Source organism: Physella acuta, unplaced genomic scaffold (assembly GCF_028476545.2).
Source record: "Physella acuta isolate Inbredline_101_S28 unplaced genomic scaffold, ASM2847654v3 ptg000519l, whole genome shotgun sequence".
Classification (NCBI taxonomy): domain Eukaryota; kingdom Metazoa; phylum Mollusca; class Gastropoda; family Physidae; genus Physella; species Physella acuta.
The window spans coordinates 822916-841353 of NW_026732038.1; the positions used below are offsets into that span (position 1 = coordinate 822916).

At 34.9% G+C, this 18438-nt stretch overlaps 2 protein-coding genes across 4 annotated transcripts; one reads left to right on the forward strand and one right to left on the reverse strand.

The window, feature by feature from the left end:
• Positions 1–263: 263 nt before the first annotated feature.
• Positions 264–12858, forward strand: LOC131945040 (uncharacterized). Of its 3 annotated transcripts, none has more exons than XM_059306024.1 (18): positions 264–417; positions 4001–4117; positions 5363–5472; positions 5851–5934; positions 6097–6189; positions 6485–6536; positions 6804–6953; positions 7108–7150; positions 7639–7761; positions 7934–7985; positions 8296–8374; positions 8501–8549; positions 9243–9304; positions 9720–10122; positions 10271–10459; positions 10623–11004; positions 11220–11372; positions 11651–12858. In XM_059306024.1, exons 3-18 carry the CDS (start codon positions 5389–5391, stop codon positions 11837–11839), a joined length of 2187 nt encoding a protein of 728 aa, XP_059162007.1. In that variant the 5' UTR covers positions 264–417; positions 4001–4117; positions 5363–5388; the 3' UTR covers positions 11840–12858. The 3 variants fall into 3 exon arrangements, with proteins under 3 accessions (XP_059162007.1, XP_059162004.1, XP_059162006.1); XM_059306021.1 differs by having other exon boundaries at positions 11648–12857; XM_059306023.1 differs by lacking the exon at positions 4001–4117 and having other exon boundaries at positions 11648–12857.
• A 275-nt stretch (positions 12859–13133) lies between these two features.
• Positions 13134–15256, reverse strand: LOC131945018 (uncharacterized). Its single transcript, XM_059305963.1, has 3 exons — positions 14888–15256; positions 13749–13922; positions 13134–13349 (listed from the first exon to the last, which is right to left on the reverse strand). Exons 1-3 carry the CDS (start codon positions 15254–15256, stop codon positions 13134–13136), a joined length of 759 nt encoding a protein of 252 aa, XP_059161946.1.
• Between the last annotated feature and the right edge of the window lie 3182 nt (positions 15257–18438).

Sequence of the window (18438 nt, forward strand, 5' to 3'; positions counted from 1 at the left end):
CTTACATGCGCACTGGTAGATTTAGTTTCGCATAACGTTCGCTTTATTGATAATATAATAAAATCAAACGGTAGCCTAGGTTGATAATTTTTTTTAATATTAAGATATGGCTTGATGATAAGTATTGTTTGGTAAGAATAATTAATATATTTATGATTATCAAAACTGTTAAACAACTGGCCTAAAAAATTCAATCCAGGGCCTGCATTTCTTTTATACGAAACCTCGCCCGGCTTAATGATACTTTTGGAAAGTTAAGATGGCGGCAATATGTACGAAGAACTAGATCTATAGATCTACTAGATCTAGAATCTACAACAGTTTAATAACTAAGTGAAGTCTATATTAGATGTAACCAGATTTACATTTTGTTTGTGCTATTTTAAGCTAGTCTAGCTATAAACAAAATCTACGCAGGTAAGATTTTCAGAAAATGCCGACAAGACCTTGTTACAAGATTCTAGTCTAGCTTTTGGGTAATCTATCGTTTTGGGTACGTAAAATCGCCCGCGGCTATTTATGTACGAAAACGTTTCCTCATTGTCAAGGCTTTAATAGAAGTATATTGTCATACTTTTGTGTCAAATATTATAGATAAATGAATAATAAACCTAAATCAATGGCTAAATATATCGATATAGAGTAAAGTTCCACGCGCGGTTAAAACACCGGTGCGATCATCGCCTGTTTATCGCTTCGTACAATATTTGTTTTGATGTTTTATACGAAACTACCGATATCTGCTGTAAACCTGTCCATTTCTAAATATATCCAGGTCAAATTCTTTTGTTTTTCTCCTTCTGGAAGTCGAGTTTTTAAATTTTAAAGTTTCGAGGTATGACGTCGTAGGCGGTTCTAGTTCCCCCTATGAAAAACACTAGGTCCCGGATGAGATGAATAAAACCAACCAATCAAAGCTTTTTATAACTAGGTTAACTATAAATAGCTTCTACAATATATGCGGGACACTGTACATACGATAGATAAGGCTAATAAAGCAACCTGATAGGTAAATAGGGGTGGCCGCAGCTTGGGTGTCGATTACGGTGGTTTCACATCGCTGCGTAACCAACGACTTGAGCTAGACTAGCCTAGTTCTAGATGCTCTATATTTCAAACTAAGCCTAGAATCTGTATACTTTCTATTTTTTTCTGCTGTTTTAAATTATTTCGATCATCTACTTCTTCTAAATCTAGTTTGTGTCTCTACATACAAGCATATCTAAGCAAATGTTACGTTATGTCTTTTAGTGGTTGTTACGTCCCTTTGTTATGATTATTATAGTTGCGTCCCTTGAGTCATCACTGGGTCAACTTTTAATGTCTTTAATTAATTTAATTAACATGTTTTTAATTATTATTTTTGCAATCTATTAATTAATAATACAATCAACAACACGTTTAAGTGTGTAAAATATTTATTTCAATTATTAAAATTGGATCAAAACGTATACAATACGCTCGTTGGCAAGCAGGTTCTTGCGTACGCAGGCAAAAAAAAAAGGGAAAAAAAATATCGCAAGGAGGGACGTCACTAAAACATGAATATCTTAAATACTATGCGTAGGAATACAAAATGACTCATACATATTACAGTAGAATGGCAGCGGAGTAATACAGTGCTTTCGGTTTGTTTCTGTGTGAAACGGTTATAAAATAGCGCCCGATGAAAATCGGGAATTTGGAATTTTCCGCTATGTGTGACCGCGCGTGGAACTTTACTCTAGGCCAGAAATTAACTTTAAACAGCAGTGTCTGAGAGCAAGATTTGCTATATAAACAGCAGCCATTTGTAAAATAGAGTGACTTCCCCCTGAATCTGGCGCTAAAAGCTTATAAAAATAAAACTTAGACAAGATGGCTGCTATAGTAAATGAGCATGGTTGCATCTGTTGGAAACATCGCTAGTCTTCATTTATTACGGAAAAGTTTTAATTCAATTGTTTAAAAACAGGTACATAAATGAATCAAGGAAACATTTTTGAATTTTTTAAAACATAAATCCTCCTCAAAATGTGAAATAATTATTAAAATTTAAGGAGTCACCTGTTTTTCACATTACAAATCGCGGGCGATTTTACGTACCCAAAACGATAGATTACCAGCTTTTGTTGCTTCACTAACTATAGTAACTAACTATACTAAACTATTACTAAACTAAACTTCACTTCACTTGCTTGACTTGTCTTGAGCCTCTCTGCTCTGTTCTGTGACTGCCTGTCTGCCCACTGTCTGGCCTCTTGACTTCTCTTAAATTTTAGTCTAAAGTTAAAGAATATTAGTAAAACTTAGATTTTCTCACTAAATCTAAAACTTACGCAATTTAATTTTAATTTTCAATTTAACCCTCTTAAGACATAGCTTTTTTAGAGAGCTGGTGCTAAAAAGACGGAGCCTACTTTCAAGTTTTGCACTTGCATCACAAAAAAATTTTGAAAAAAATAAACTAATTATTTTACATGCATAAAAATATATATTATTTATTAGGAAATTGAATGAGCTAATATGATTTTTATAAATCTAATAAAAATCTCAACATATATATATGTGAGCTTTCTGATTTGCATAATTTATGCACGAAAAAAATTTGACGGCACTAAATTACAGTAAATTTGTATAAAAATATGTTTTTTCTCTCTGTAATGCTAATCTAAATAATACACAAACATCTATTCAATAATCTGAACTAATTTACTAATTATTATTTCTACATTAGAATTTCTAAGTATATTTTTAGTATATTTTGATGACTGGACTGTTGGACAAAAAAATTTACGATAGGACTCACGGCACTAAAAAAATCGATAAAAAACAAAAACATGAGGCAAACTTTCAATGGAAGTCGCCATTGAAGTGCTAGATATGTACTATAACAGTTAGAAGCAATCTGATTGGCTGATATGATACTAGAAAGCCAATCGTGTGGCTTCTACTATCACGGCTGAGACCCGGCCGATAGATCGGCCGGTCGTCTTTTTGGCTATAAAACCGGCGGTCGATAGATCGGCCCGGGCGTCTCAAGAGGGTTAAACATGACCACTGAAACTGAATAATAAACATGAATATTTAATCCACTAGCTAGAGGCACTAATTTTTATGTTTTTAGTTCGCTTAAACTAAATTACTTAATTTAATATTTATTGTCACTCACTGCCATGCACAACAGACCTCTCCATGACAACACAACTTACGTCTGAAGCTACGTTAAACCACGAATCGGTTCGACTTTTTAATTGGCTATGCACCAGAGTTCCTTACTAGTGATGAGCCAAATAGCGGTCACGTGGTTTTTAAAAAATAATAATAAATTGGTTGTGATACGGATGCCTGTCTTATTAAAAAACAGCTCACAATATTTGATATATTTTTTCATAGACTGATAAAACTAATAATGCTTTACGTTCTCGCTCATTTCTGTATCTACACCGTTGTTTTACTGAGCTCCAAAACAGTGGTGTGCAGAGGGGTGCAGATGGGACATTGGTCTGAGCATGCATTCCATGAATGCATTCAAACGAGTAGTTGTTTTTGTTCTCTATAAAATATTTGCCCAATGATGTATCTTGCTAAAGTTCTTGTCAGCTGAAAAGAATAATTTGTAAGATTAATCCTAATTTGTAATTTCAAATCTACTATCTATTCATACAGGATGTCATCTCATACTAACATGGGTGTCTTAACATCAAAGTGTGTATATGATGTTTATTTAGCTACATCTTTTCCCATAATCATTTTGATACTATATTGGGGCATCTTAGAAATAATTGGGGAAGTTAGAAAATTTATGCCCATTTTCATTGTATTACATTTTAGAGGCATCGTAAATATTAAAATGCTTATGTGTATTTTGATACATTGTTACATTGCAGGGACATTGTAAGAGAAATTATGTCCATATTAATTTTGAAACTTGTATCTTGATTCATTGTGGGGTGCGGTTTAGGGTCAGGCAATGTTTCAATGCTATTAATGAAAACAATTTTTTTGTTTTGTTTTTTAGGATAGAACAATCAACTAATCTAAAGCAGTTATACTTTGGACACAGTTGTTGAGCGATTGGCCTATAAATGCCACACATCCGAATTTGCTGCACTGTTAACACCCTACAGTCCCTCAGGTATAAGTAATAGGAATCACTGAGTGGACCATTGTGAGGTGCATAAATAAGGTGTAGCCAGTTGCTATCATTATAAAAGACGATACTTCTTTTGCGTAACCATAGTCGGGTCTGGTAATGTAATATTTCACTTTGGAGACTAGTCTTCGGTTTTGACTTCTTGCACCCACTGTTTTAACTGCACAGTTATCATTTACTTCACGCCACCATCATCTCACCCCGAAATTCCACCTTACTAAATATCCGTCATTACATTTGAGAGTCATCCTTTTAGATCTCAGGACCATAGATATTGTCTAAAAATTATCAGTGTTTTATTTTTAATTTGATTTTACTTTAATCATACTGGTTTGTGTTGATGCTATAATCAGGAGCAGGGGTTATCCCCTATCTAGTATCCTCAGCTAATTACTATGTGAGAAACTACATTATTTAGGATGGTCAGGTATTCTATAGTATATTTGAAATGGACCTCCAGAGTAAGAAATAAAGCAGAGTAATAGCATGCTTGATGGAGATGATTAAGATCTGAGGCTGCTTTCATAAAGTTTTTCAATTATATATTTTTTTTAAACTAATGTTTTATTAGCTGAAGATACATAAAAGTGGTTGATCAAATTTTTATCAATCAAATGATAGATGTATATATTTGTGTATTTGCTTGATTTTCCATAAAATAACATATATAAGGAGAAAGGGTATCTACATACCTCTGTACACCACTGCTCTAAATAATAAAAGTGTTCATTTGGGGGTGAGGGAGTTTGTAATCAGGCATAACTGAAAAACATTTTTGTTAAAAGGAAGGTTACTGATGCACATTGACCTCATATATTAAAATAAATTATGCAAATGATTAAAGGTGGCATTTGTATTCGTATTAACAAACTGAGCCTTAGGTGTTCTGTATGGGTTCTATGTGTTCCATTGAATGGTGTCAGCCATTAGAAATAACTAAAATAATACTAAAGATAAATGCTTAAAAGCTTTAAATATTTATTTGAACCAATTTCCACAAGTTTTTAGGATTGTGCAGCCTTTACCGTAGTTATTATATACATCCATAATGTTACTTCAATAGAACATGTTATGTAGCCACTTTAAAAGCTCAAGATAAAAATTAAAGCTTATTTTATCTATTTGTATTAAAAAGAAAACAAATTATATGTTAATGATTGAAACAAATTAATGTGCCAAAAATTGTAGCTTTTGTCCAAATAAATCAACACATACTGTATATTTCAGACACATTGTAAATTATTCATACAATTATGAGTGGGGCTGCACTAGATGGTAAAAGAAAACGAAAAAGAAAGACAAAATCTGAGAGAAATCAAATGTCTCGCCATCATCTGGTAAACTGAAATTATGTTATTTAAATATTGCAGGAGCTATTTTATATTCCTACAGTTGTGTTTGCTTCAGGAAGATTTTTATTAATATTGTTAAACTTAACCATTTTTATAAGCTATTTCTATTAGATTTTGAACATGAGTAGGCTATGTGTTAACTATGGTTTATTTTGATGTATATAGATATTTAATGGACATGTTTAATATGAATGATATCAACTTCTGCATTTAAGACAAGGACACAAGCAGGTGTTATTTTCAACTGTCTTCAACGAGGATTATCAGAATTTTTATTCAGTTTTAAATATCTGTCTGTTTTGTATATTTGTATAGGCATATATATTTGTATGTTAGTTATAGTTATATATGTTTGTTCCCTAGGATCAAGATAAATTGAATAAAAAAGACAGCAAAAATAAAAAACAGATTGATCCCCAATGTGAGCCTAAAAAAACAATGACTTATGTAAGTGGACACTTTTTTCATAACTTGAGAATATTGATGCAAGTCCTGAGTTACACTATAAATTAAAAAAAAGCACTGTTACCATATATGGAAAAAAAAACAGAAGTGTTGTTAAGCAGTGACTAATATGTATATTTATTGAGTTTCTTTTAAATTTTGAAGACTCGGCAATCTGGAAAAGAATCATCTCAATCATGTCTCCCATATGGTTTTGTCAAAGCAACTGGTGGTGCCATAACTCAAGGGAGATTAACGGTAAGATTCCAGTTAAAGACTAATTTTTAATTACCAAAAGCTTCTAATTTCTTTTTGGTTTTTTTTTATTCTTTTTGTATTTTTATTGCACACATTACCTTTTATATGTTAATAATATCTTTTATTAGCTTTATAGGAATGTTGTATATGGAGCCTCAATGAAATATTTTAGTTTTTCCTGCAAAAAAAAATGTTATGCAATAAATAAATTCTGACAATACATGTTTTGATGATGGGTATTAGGGTTACAGTGGTTTTCTGAGGGGCATAATGTTTGAATATTTATATTTTCCAGAGAGCATTGGGCATGTTTTCAAATTCCAAAACATCAGATTTGACAAAACGAGGTAATTTACTGTCTTACTTTTAATGAGTATTCTAAAAACAATTGAAAATCTAGAACTAAAAGGTGGCAAAAAAATAAGTTGTAGAGAAATAGGATATTATCAGTTGTGCTGGTTGTGTTAGGAATACTGTTAAAATTGCAGTTAGAATAAAAATGTATCGAATTCTGCATCGTTTAAAAATATTGTAAATAAGGATTAGAAAGAAACAACTTTAAAATGTTACGTGTATGCCCTATAAATGAATGATTTTATTTATTTAAATCCTAGGCCCATTGCCTGAAACAGAAGAAATGAAGAAAAAAGTTGCAAATGATTTAAAACGAATTCTCAATTTATCTGGCAATAATAATCTAGGTGATGGTGGAGACAAAACCAACAATTCCTCTGCACAAAAAGCAGATGAAGGCCAAACTACAGGTCTGCTTTTTTTTATTTGTATAAAACAGTTATCATTTGCTTCACACAAAAGCAAAACTATAAATTCTAAATATAAGCCTAGTAGGTGTAGGTGATATTATTTTTTAAAATTTAATTATGATCAAACCTTTTATTTATAATACTGATAATCCAGGTAAAAATTCAAACGTAATGGAAGTTGACCCACCTGCTACTAGGTAGGTAATGTAGATAATTTATTAGTTTTTGTTTAGTAAAGTTAAGTAAAATGTTTTCAAACTTGGCAGTCCATGGTGCAAGTGAGGTAGAGTTTACCTGTTCCTGTGACCTCGGCATATGAAGGGATAGTATGGTCAGCACTATGCCCAGCCACCTGTTACTTTTCCTAACGTGAGTTAGGTACCCATCAGAGTTGGGTGTACTCATGGATTTTCTACTGACTTGAACCCGGTTTTGAACTTTCGGGTTAGCTGTCTAAAATGCTCTACCACTAGGCCACACCATCCCTCTTTGGTTAATAAACATCAGTTATTTACCAAAGTATTTTAAATATAATGAATGCCATTGATGGGTATCTATTACAGGCTATATCATAATTTATGCTTCATAAAATTGATTTGTCAAGTATGTGCAGTTTTACTTCGATAATTTTTTAATTGTGTTGATGTCAAGATTTAAGATGTATTTTGTTTCTGCCTTTGCTTAGTTCCCACACAACCTCTGTAGTCAGCATACCAGCCTTAAGTAAACAACAAACTGATGGTGACAATACAGCTATTCATCCAGGTGTCAAATCGCATAGCAAAACAAAATCAGTATCAAAAGTCAGGTACAGATCAAGATTACTTTTAAATCTTAAATATTTTTTTTTTGTGTTTTTTTTTATTAATGTATTTAGCTTAATTTCAAAGTCCAAGTCCTCAATTAGCAATTCACTTCAGAATAAAATAAATAAAATTAGTTTTTAAAATTAATTTAAAAAAAATTTCTACCTCTTTCAGTGCTGAGTCTCCTGTGGTAAGTCCCTTGCCAGAAGAGGAGATGCTGGAACCTGTAAGTAGTGTTTTTGTTCAGGCTGTTTGTTCATGTCTGTAAGAAAGCTATTAATAAGCAGTGTATTATTTTTTATTAAACTGTAACATTAAGTTGAGAAGACCATTTAGATAGAGCAAAATTTTCATTGCTAATTTTATTGTTTAACATTGTTTGATATACACTTTTGAAATACATCTTTATTATCTATGTAGTAATTAACTGTTACTTTATTATTCTTATTAATTTTTTAATAGAATATCAAAGCAGAGTTGTCATTCTAAAAATAGTTTTGATTGAGTTTTTTTTAAAGTATTTTTTGTTGAAATAGGAGCCCCCTATTCAAGAAATTGCTGACAAAATAATGAAGGAATTAAAACCTAAATTTGACAAATTGTTTCCCAATAGAGGTGAGTCAAGTGTATGTTCACCACACAATATTCAAGTTTTATTAAATTATACTGATGAAGAGTTGGTGATTTTGCTGAAGATAATCATAATCAAAATTACAACCTTCATCTGTAATCATTTTACAGATATAGAAATGGAAATATGCTGTGATCTTCAGAAACTTTTGAAACAAAGGTTTTTAATTAACGTTGCAAGTTTTGCTTGGTTGTCGTTGAAAGTTATACCTTTCTCTTTTTTTTGAGCTTCAATGTTGTATAATGCATTGCTTTGTTAAACATGTAAAACAACTATTTGAATGAAAATTTTAAAAAATAATTGCATGGGATAAATTAAACATGCTTTTTATCATGAAAATTTAAAAAAAATAATAGCATTTTCTTGATGGGATAAATTAAACATGCTTTTTATCATAATATTAACATTGGTCTATTGGACCTTTTTAAAATGGTTATTATAATGTTTAAATAAATGGTAAATGGGTAGTAATTTCTCGTGCAACCATCTGTCAATCATATACTGAGTTAGAATATTATGACCTTCATGAATATTGTCTTCTTAAATGTTTTGTTTAAATTGATAATGTATTTGATGTATTACACTTATTTTGAAACATGGCATGCCACTATTTTAAAGTTTATCTCTTTTTTTTTTTGAGTTTTTTAAAATGCTTGTAATATTCTTATATGTATTTTTTTTCCATTTAATTATTTAAAATAATAAATGACATTAAATATACATTAATTAATTTACAGTGCTTTTTAGTTTGACATGAAAAATTTTGATGCAACATTATTGCTCAATAATTCCTGCCTTAATTTTTGCTTCTCTGATAATCATGTTAAAGAATGATTAATTGCATTTTGCCAGCTCTTGTAAGTCAAAAGTGCCAATTGAAGACCAACAGTACAAGTCCACATTTGCTTGTCAAGGTAAGCATCACAAAGGTCATAAGCATAGATAAATGAAGTGCTGAATTAACAGTTTCAGAGAATTTGTGGATAAAGCTTAACCCAATGTCAAAGACCTATCAGGGCTGGTCAGATCTCATTTTTTACTCCACTAGTCAAATCCCATCTTTGATTCTAGTGCTTAGAACATACGTTATATTCAATTTGTCAAATCTCACTTTTTACTCTACTTGTCAGATCCCACTTGTTACTCAAGTACTAGTCATTCTCACATTTTATTCTTCTGGTTTCACCTAGTACTTGTCATATCTCACTTCCCATTTTTAACTACTGGTTTGAGCCCATTTTGACTTGTCAAATTAGTCAAATTCAATAGTTCATCACCCCTTTTCATCTTGTTAAAAAGCAGCCAAGATTTTGTTTGTATTTTCACCAGATTATCCACAAACACCCAGGTCAAATCAAGGGTTGCCAGATACTAGTTCTTCAACCTTGTCAGCCTGCAGGCCATACAAGCCAGATTGGGAAAATAAACACTCACTGTTGAGTAACCCTCCTAAGGTGCCCCATTTAGAAACAAGCCCTAGAGCAATATTCCATAAAGGTAACATCGGATGCCAGGAGGAGCATAGAGGCTTCAGCTCCTTGCCAAGCAACCTGCTATTGTCTGACATACCTGAGCAAGATGAAATAATTCACATAAACATGAATCAAGATGATTCTGGGGACAGTGAAGATGATGATGATGTTTCCGGCTTGTCAATAGTTCGTTATAATGAATTTATTGCTTCAGCAAGACAACTTGAAGCTGAACAAAGACGGTTAAGACAGCTAGACAGGTTTAGTTATCTTCATTTTCTACCCAGTTTTTCTCATTTGTTTAGAAATTACTATTCTTATTCATTTTACAGTAGTTATTTTTATTCTAATCATTTAAATATAAAATGAATTAAAAGATTAATGTAAGTGTTATCTTGTCAAATTCAGTGCTTTTGCAGGAGCCACATCTCAGCCTAGCTTCTATTACCCATACACGGACCATCAACATTTCATCCACCGCTGCTGTGGTCCAGCCAAAGCTGATGTCAACACATGCGGACCCAGGGGTTCTTTATCCTCTGATAGTTGGAGGGGTTCCAGAGCAGCCAGAGTCCTAGATTTCTCAGAGCCTGCAGGGTGTTTACATTTACCTCATCATCTCTTCATTTTTGTTAATTATAAATCATTAATTTATGCTTAAAATGTAGGCCTGTATATACATTTACTGAATAAATTACTGTGATTGCTGTATAACTGGGTTGTGAGATAACCAAAGTTTAATTCATACTTTTATTCTCAGATACACCCACAACAGAGTCGCACCACTGTCATGTCCCATAGGGAATTCAAATCCAAGCCTGTACTCAGACCACCACCATCACCACCATCATCATCAACCACATGACCATCACTACCACTGCTATCAGCCAGCTTATGTTGATGTCAACAATCAAAAACTACCCCAGTGCATTTTTGGTACTGAACAAGATGTCAGCTCTATACCCAAACCATTTCACCACATGGACAGGTCTTACAGGGCCCCATTCCTGAGTCCTTCTCATGCGAGACAAAAGACTAGCTCAGTGACCAGGACCGGTGTATCTCTGGCTCAGTCGAGGTACAACTTTCAAGAAGCGTTGAATTCCGCATGTAACAGGGCAGATAACCCATCAGGATTTATGGTAATTTTTTTTTAAATGAGGAGAGGGGATGACAAGCTGTTTTAAAAAATTCAATTTCTTACATAAATATTAGCCTAATAATTTTTTTTGACTGTTTTGTAGTCTTGCTGACAAGAACTTAGCCCATGGCAAGCCCCATAAGAACTTTGTAAATGGAATTTACTTTACAAATATGTATTACAAACAAACAAAAAGCTTTTTTCTTTGTTTCTCAGTCTTCTGATAACATAGATTGGGATGGCTGCAGTGATGGTCCATGTGGGTTTCAGGAGAAAAGGTCTCACAGTCATCCCTACCACTCTGGTCATGCTAGTCACCTCATGGCACGTCCTCTGTCAGAACTTCAGACGCACCAAGCAGATTTACAGGTTGTCTAATTGTATCATTGATGACATCATTTTACCATTTGTTAAAAATGAGTTGCAATACTCTCATATTTTATCTACTTTGCCCATGGTAGAAATTTTAAAATGGTGTTACCACCCTTATTTATGCATAAAAAATATTTTGAGAAACACTGAGCTATAGAAGTAATTTTTCAATTAAGTACTTTGACTGTTAACTCATAGATTTTAGTTTTAGTGCACAAATTAGTTAATCTAGTTAATGGAAACTGGATGTGTTGATTGCATTTATTTTACAGCAGCAAGCTAAAGATTTCCTTGATGACCTGGACAGAAGTAAAATGATTGACCAGCCTGACCTAACCAACCATGCTAAACCCCAACCAAGACAGTTGTTCCAGGCGGGATCCCCAGATTCTAATGGTTCACCTGTCTGGATGTCTACCTGTTTGATCAAAGATTTTGGTCTGGAGGCTGCTGGCTTTGTGTAGCCACTCACCTGGATAAGTAGAACTAGCTGTTTAACTGTAGTTAGACATTGTAATTATATTTGTATGTGAAGCAACATGATTTGTAAATAGTGATTTTAATTTAACAGGAAATTGAAAAATGTTCCATCTTACACTTGCAGTTGATACTGGTATTCTATACTGCCTTATCTCTACTAATATGATAGTTTAATTATATTTCTCTGTGATTACTTTCAGTTTACATTTAACAGCTGTTACAAAGATAAACATAGTAATTTATTGTCAATGCGTGTGACACTAATCCTTTTATTTGTAGCAAAGTATGCTGTAATGAGGATAGTAGGTAAACTAACATTTAAAATATTTCTAGTTAAACGAGTATAATTATATTTTTTTTTACTAGAGATTACTTTTGTTTATAGTTAATATTTTTCAACCAATGATAAAAAAAGCATTAATCTAATTATTACAAAAACATCTTTGTTCTGAAATGATTCATGTAACTTTAATTTATTTTAAAATACCTAAATATAGCAAGATGTAGAATTATATTGAGTAGAATCAGCTAAAAGAACTGCTTGAATAACTCTGCTGTTAAAGTTTTTCTAAGCAGTCGATGTTGACTTGTTTAATCTGTATACATCACTTCAGTCATCACTAGGCTTAGGTGTTAGTTGCTTTGTGTGATACAACAAATCCTGTGATATTTTTATTGGTGTAATGTCTGAAGGCTATTTATACTTGTTGCATCTATTCCAACATTAAAACATCTTGTGTAAATGTGATAGCTTTAAGTAGTCTGTGTGATAATTAATAGGCTACTTTGTTTTATACAAATAACTAATCATATAAATACTTATTTGTACATGTTTATCTTAAATTTGGACATTTGTAAATATGATTGAATAACCTTTGTTATTTGGTTCTGTTTTTTTTTTCTTTTAGATCACCTATGATAATAAATATTTCGTTACTGGTGAGTGTTGTCTTTTTCACTGTTTGAAGTATGTGGGACAATGGATTTGATCTAGTTTATCTAATTTGGTGCACATGGACCATGTCTAGTTTATCTTGCTTTGTGAACCAGTAGTTTATTATATTATATCTTGCTTGCTGAACATTGAATCAGTCTAGTTTGTCTTGGTCTACTTTATTTTCTTGATCATGAAGTTGGTCTAGTTTATTTTCTTGATCATGAAGTTGGTCTAGTTTATTTTGTTGATCATGGAGTTTGTCTTGCTGATCATAAAGTTGGTCTAGTTAAGCTTGCTGATCATGAAGTTGGTCTAGTTTATCTTGTTGATTGATCATAGAGTCAATCAGTTGGGACATTAGTGTGTTGTGTACTGGAGGTAGGCGAGTCAGACTGGCTGGAATATTTCAAAGATTTGCTGGAGAACCCTAAAGTCTTGAGGAGTTCATTGCGGAACCGCCTGCCAGTAAGGCAGTAGAAGATAAAGTTTAAAGCTGAAGTAAAAACTATGCCGGTCTTGCCAAAGGCAAAAGCAGATGACACAATACGCCAATCAGCCTGTGAAAAAAAAACAGCCTTGTATAAGTTTGATTATAAATAATTGCATCCATTGCTTTAACTTTAAGTAGATAAATTCGTATTGCAAAAATGTATGATACATTTTTACTTCAATAATAAAAATCAACAGATTTTGAAATAACATAATAAAAAGCAAACCTAAACTAAAGCTACTTGAAAATAATTAAAATTTCATATTTAAATTACATTTTTTTAACTTTCCAAATTTAAAAAAATGAAAATAGCCAATTAAAAAGTACACAAAGCGGCAAGACAATAAGCTAAAATTAAAATATGTGGAGTGAGGTATCTGCACTCCTGTATCTTATAAATTATTTCCCTAACAGCCCAAGATAAAAATCGACTTAAAAAAATAATTGTTTACAACTAATATCTTACACGTTGTGGTTTCTGCATCCAGTAGCACTGGGCCACGCACTGGACTCCCATGAAGAAGATAAAAGAAAAAGTGGCGCTGAGCAGAATTCGTGTGATCTGGTTTTCTGACTTCTTGCTTCTCTCCATGGAATGGGCTGTCTTTTTATCCGCCATTTGTTTGTTAGCCCGTGTGATCTGAGAGAATAGTGTGTGAACTAGGCTTTTACTTTTACCTCTTTCTTTTTTTAAAAGGGTAGCAACAGCAGCATTTGTTGGAGATTTGTGAGAGAGATGTAAGTGGTTTGTAAGTGAGCATATTAGTGGATGAGGTATAAGACTGATTGTTGGGTAAGCAATCAACCAGAAATATATAATCTGGACAGATTTAAGCTATGTTCAATTATAAAATTTCTTGTTTACCTAGATTCTACCTACAATATCAGGTTCACATGTACTTATCTCAAATATCATCAAGTTCGCCTAAAGATTATCCAAAATAGCATTAAGTTTCAGTATGCCTTGTTTGAAATATCATTCTATCTGTAATACGATCAAGTTCACCTGTACCTACCTGAAATATGAGCATCAACTTCACCTTGACCTACCTGAAATACGATCAAGTTCACCTGGACCTACCTGAAATACGATCAAGTTCATCTGTACCTACCTTACATATGGTTATCAAGTTCACCTGGACCTACCTGAAATACGATCAAGTTCACCTGTACCTACCTGACATATGATCATCAAGTTCACCTGGACCTACCTGAAATACGATCAACTTCACCTGGACCTACCTGACATGATCATCAAGTTCACCTGGACCTACCTGAAATATGGTAATCAAGTTCACCTGGACCTACCTGAAATACGATCAAGTTCACCTGGACCTACCTGAAATACGATCAAGTTCACCTGGACCTACCTGAAATATGATCATCAAGTTCACCTGGACCTACCTGACATATGATCATCAAGTTCACCTGGACCTACCTGACATATGGTAATCAAGTTCACCTGGACCTACCTGACATATGATCATCAAGTTCACCTGGACCTACCTGAAATATGATCACGTTCACCTGGACCTACCTGACATATGGTAATCAAGTTCACCTGGACCTACCTGACATATGGTAATCAAGTTCACCTGGACCTACCTGAAATATGATCATCACGTTCATGTAGAACACAGAGAACCAAGGCACCAGTAGAACAGCGATGCAGTGAATCCAGAACTCATACGTGAATCCCATCTGACTGCCACCAAACCCAGACAGCCTGTAGCCTGGCTGTTTCTCACTTGTCATCCTGGCTGTCGTTTCGTTGGTGCTGTTGTAACGTCCCATGTAGCCACCGTTGGTGCTGTTGTAGCTTTCCGTGTAGCCACCGTTACTGCTGTCCGAAGTAGCGGGCGTGTAGTAGAAAAAGTTGGGTATGTTGACCAGAGTGACGGCTATGGTGATCAGAGTGAGGCTGAGCTTGGCTCGCCCTTCACTGCAGAGGCTCTGGAATGGAGAGGAAAACATGCTGTAACACCAACAGCAATGCTCTTTTCTTAAATCTGTGGGGTTACAAGAATAATTGGTGTGTATTTTGGACTATATAGTCTTTAGGGGTATGTCTTTCAGGAATCTAATTATCAAATTTAACAATCCTAATAATTTCCCCACCCCTCGCAGAGCTAAAAGTCTTAAAGCAATCCTGGTCCTTAGTATGTTGTTGCTACCAGTTGCACAGACAGAATTTAAATATGGCGAGGAGTTCAATGTATGTATATATATATATATATATATATATATATATATATATATATATATATATATATATATATATATATATATATATATATATATATATATATGTATATATATATATATATATATATATATATATATATATATATATATATATATATATATATCGTGTTGCTGCGATCTGAAATGAAAATAAATTCAAACACACGAAATGATAATATTCAATTCCTACCAATGATGCATTCTTAGACGCGTGACCTATTTCCTCTCCAAACCTATCACTATCGTTGTAACAACAGATGCATATTGCATCAGGAAAAATCCCAGACCTTCAGTGTACAATCACCCCCGCAAGGATGAGGTAGAACACACGGCCGTCCAGGTTTATGGGGTTGCGGGGCACTCTCGGGAGCCACTGGTTACACTACCGCGTGAGCACCCGGTGCGACTCCTCTAGTCATTGAGTGTAGTGCCCCGACGTGTCAGTGGAGTAGGGTGCTGTTTAAAATGAATGTAGGCGCAATAGTGCTCATATGGGAGCCCGTGCCGCGCTCGGTCACCAAACTGACCGGGCGCCGGAGGCTAAGATAGCCGCTGGGGAACTCTGCACACCAAATTGCACCCTGTCGGGGCGCCGTTCCTCCGAAATTTAAATATTTTTTCCCTGAAGAAACCTTCCCTGGAGTTTATCATCAACTTCCCAAAATTTTATGGCGATCGGATGAAAGGTGTAGAAATGAATCGCTATCGTAGCATTAACTTGATTATAGCATTAGGAAAAAACCAAACCTTCAGTGACCGCCCAGGAGACAGGGGCTTCGATGTAAACATCATTGTGTTCATGACTAACCCGGGGCGCTCCCGATTCTCGACCGTTGGATTGCCCGAGGTTGTGCGTGATTCATTTTAGTGAACAATTTAAGTAGCCCAATGTATTCATAGTGTATGGCAATCTTTAAATAGAACGAAGCCGCCATAGTCTTCACGGGGTACTGCGGGTCTCACGACCCTCGGGGCGCCGGCGGATGCGCCTAGTGAGGTTTTACAATTGAATCAAGTGGTACCTCTGACACCCTGGGCGCGATGCCCAATCAACAGATCCCAGGTGCTAAGAAAGCCTCAGGGGAACTCTGGGCACCAAATTGCACCCCTCTTGAGGAATTTAATTTTCATGATTGGATAAATATTGAAGTAATGCATAAAGAATATACCCACACATAGACTACAATATATATATATATATATATATATATATATATATATATATATATATATATATATATATATATATATATATATATATATATATATATATAATATATATATGACGTAGGGAGTGTGTTACAATATTTAATGAACCCCGTGTGTCAACAAAGTACTAGCTCAGTAGTACAACATACGAAGGCTTTACACATACACATATTTTTGTACTATAACTGCACGAATCAAAATGTTACCTTTTCTTTAGTGATCCAACACACCATGATGTAACGATCCACCGTGACCCCCACAGTGATCCACACACAGAGGACCCCCGTGATGTAGTAGAGCGGGTAGCTGACGTAGCTGAACAGCTGTCCGTAGGCGGGGCTGTAGGTCAGGCTGGGCGCCCAGGCTTGCAGGGAGTCACACAGGAGGAACATGATCAGGACGCCGACACCTGCCACCGCCTGGTCACGTAAGCATTTCGACTCCATTACATTAAATTACGTCAAAATATTATTCGACCTCTTTACAATTTAAAAAAAAATTAATATGTTTCAATTCAGTGTTATTATAATGCAAAAATGAGAACAGAGATATAGAGCTAGATATTTGAGTCTATTACAGGCGACTAAAACTGAAGTGAGTTGTCCATAAATGATGTCACACTTTTATGGGATAGGAGAGTTTCTTTCAGGGATTTCTTGAGGGTGGAGGGGATAGAAAGCAAATAGAATTTGTATAGAAAACATACTTTTTCCAGTGTGTGCTTTTTTTCTCCTAGGGTGAGGGGGGACACTTGAGAATATTTTTTTTTTTTGGGGGGGGGGGGGGGGGGGGGAGCAGGGGAGAGGGGGAGACTAAAATTTCCTGTGGGGGGGGGCGGACACCGTTTAAAGTATATATTTTCTATTTAAATTCCATTTCGTTTGGGGGGTTGGGCCAGAGGCGTAGCGACCCTTCACGGCGCCCGGGGACAAACTTTTCAATTTGCACCCCCCTCAAGATTTCGATTTGCACCCCTCTCAAGATTTCGATTTGCACACTCCTCAAACTGTCGATTTGCACCCCCCTCAACCTTTCAATTTATTTTTCCAACCCATTTTGGCGCCCCCTAAGATCGGCGACCGGGGCATATGTCCCCCCCCCCCCTTCCCTACGCTACTGGATGGGGCGGTAGACTTTCCGCTCCCCCGAAGACATGCCTGGAAGAAACTGCGTGGGGGGATACGGCATAGCGTGTGCTATGTACATTTTAAACATAAACATCATGAAAAACTTTATGGTTACGTCTTCACTTTTAGTAGGAATGGAGTGATTTGTGAAAACGTTTGACGAATAGTGAGCGCGTAGGTCTCTAACCAGAAACTATTATGATGTCACTTGATTAGGAGTTACATGTAAATGAGCCTCTCACCTGGCAGGTAAGGTAAAGTCCCGTGGAGCTCCACATCCCCGGGCGAGTCCAGACAACGGCAGAAAGAACGTTGCCCACAAACCCGATGATGCAAACGATGGGGCCGACAACCGCGCTCATCACGTAGTGCAGCGTTTCTGCGGTACTCATATCCAGAGATTGCAAAGGGGCATGACTCGTATAATCATCACCATAATAAGTGGTCATAGTCAAATCGCTGGGTGTATTCATTTCACTTACAGATATAGATGTCGTCATTTTATAAACGTTTTTTTTTCAACACAACTTTTAATCTTAAAACTTAATGTTTTTTTCGGAAATAATATTTGCTCGT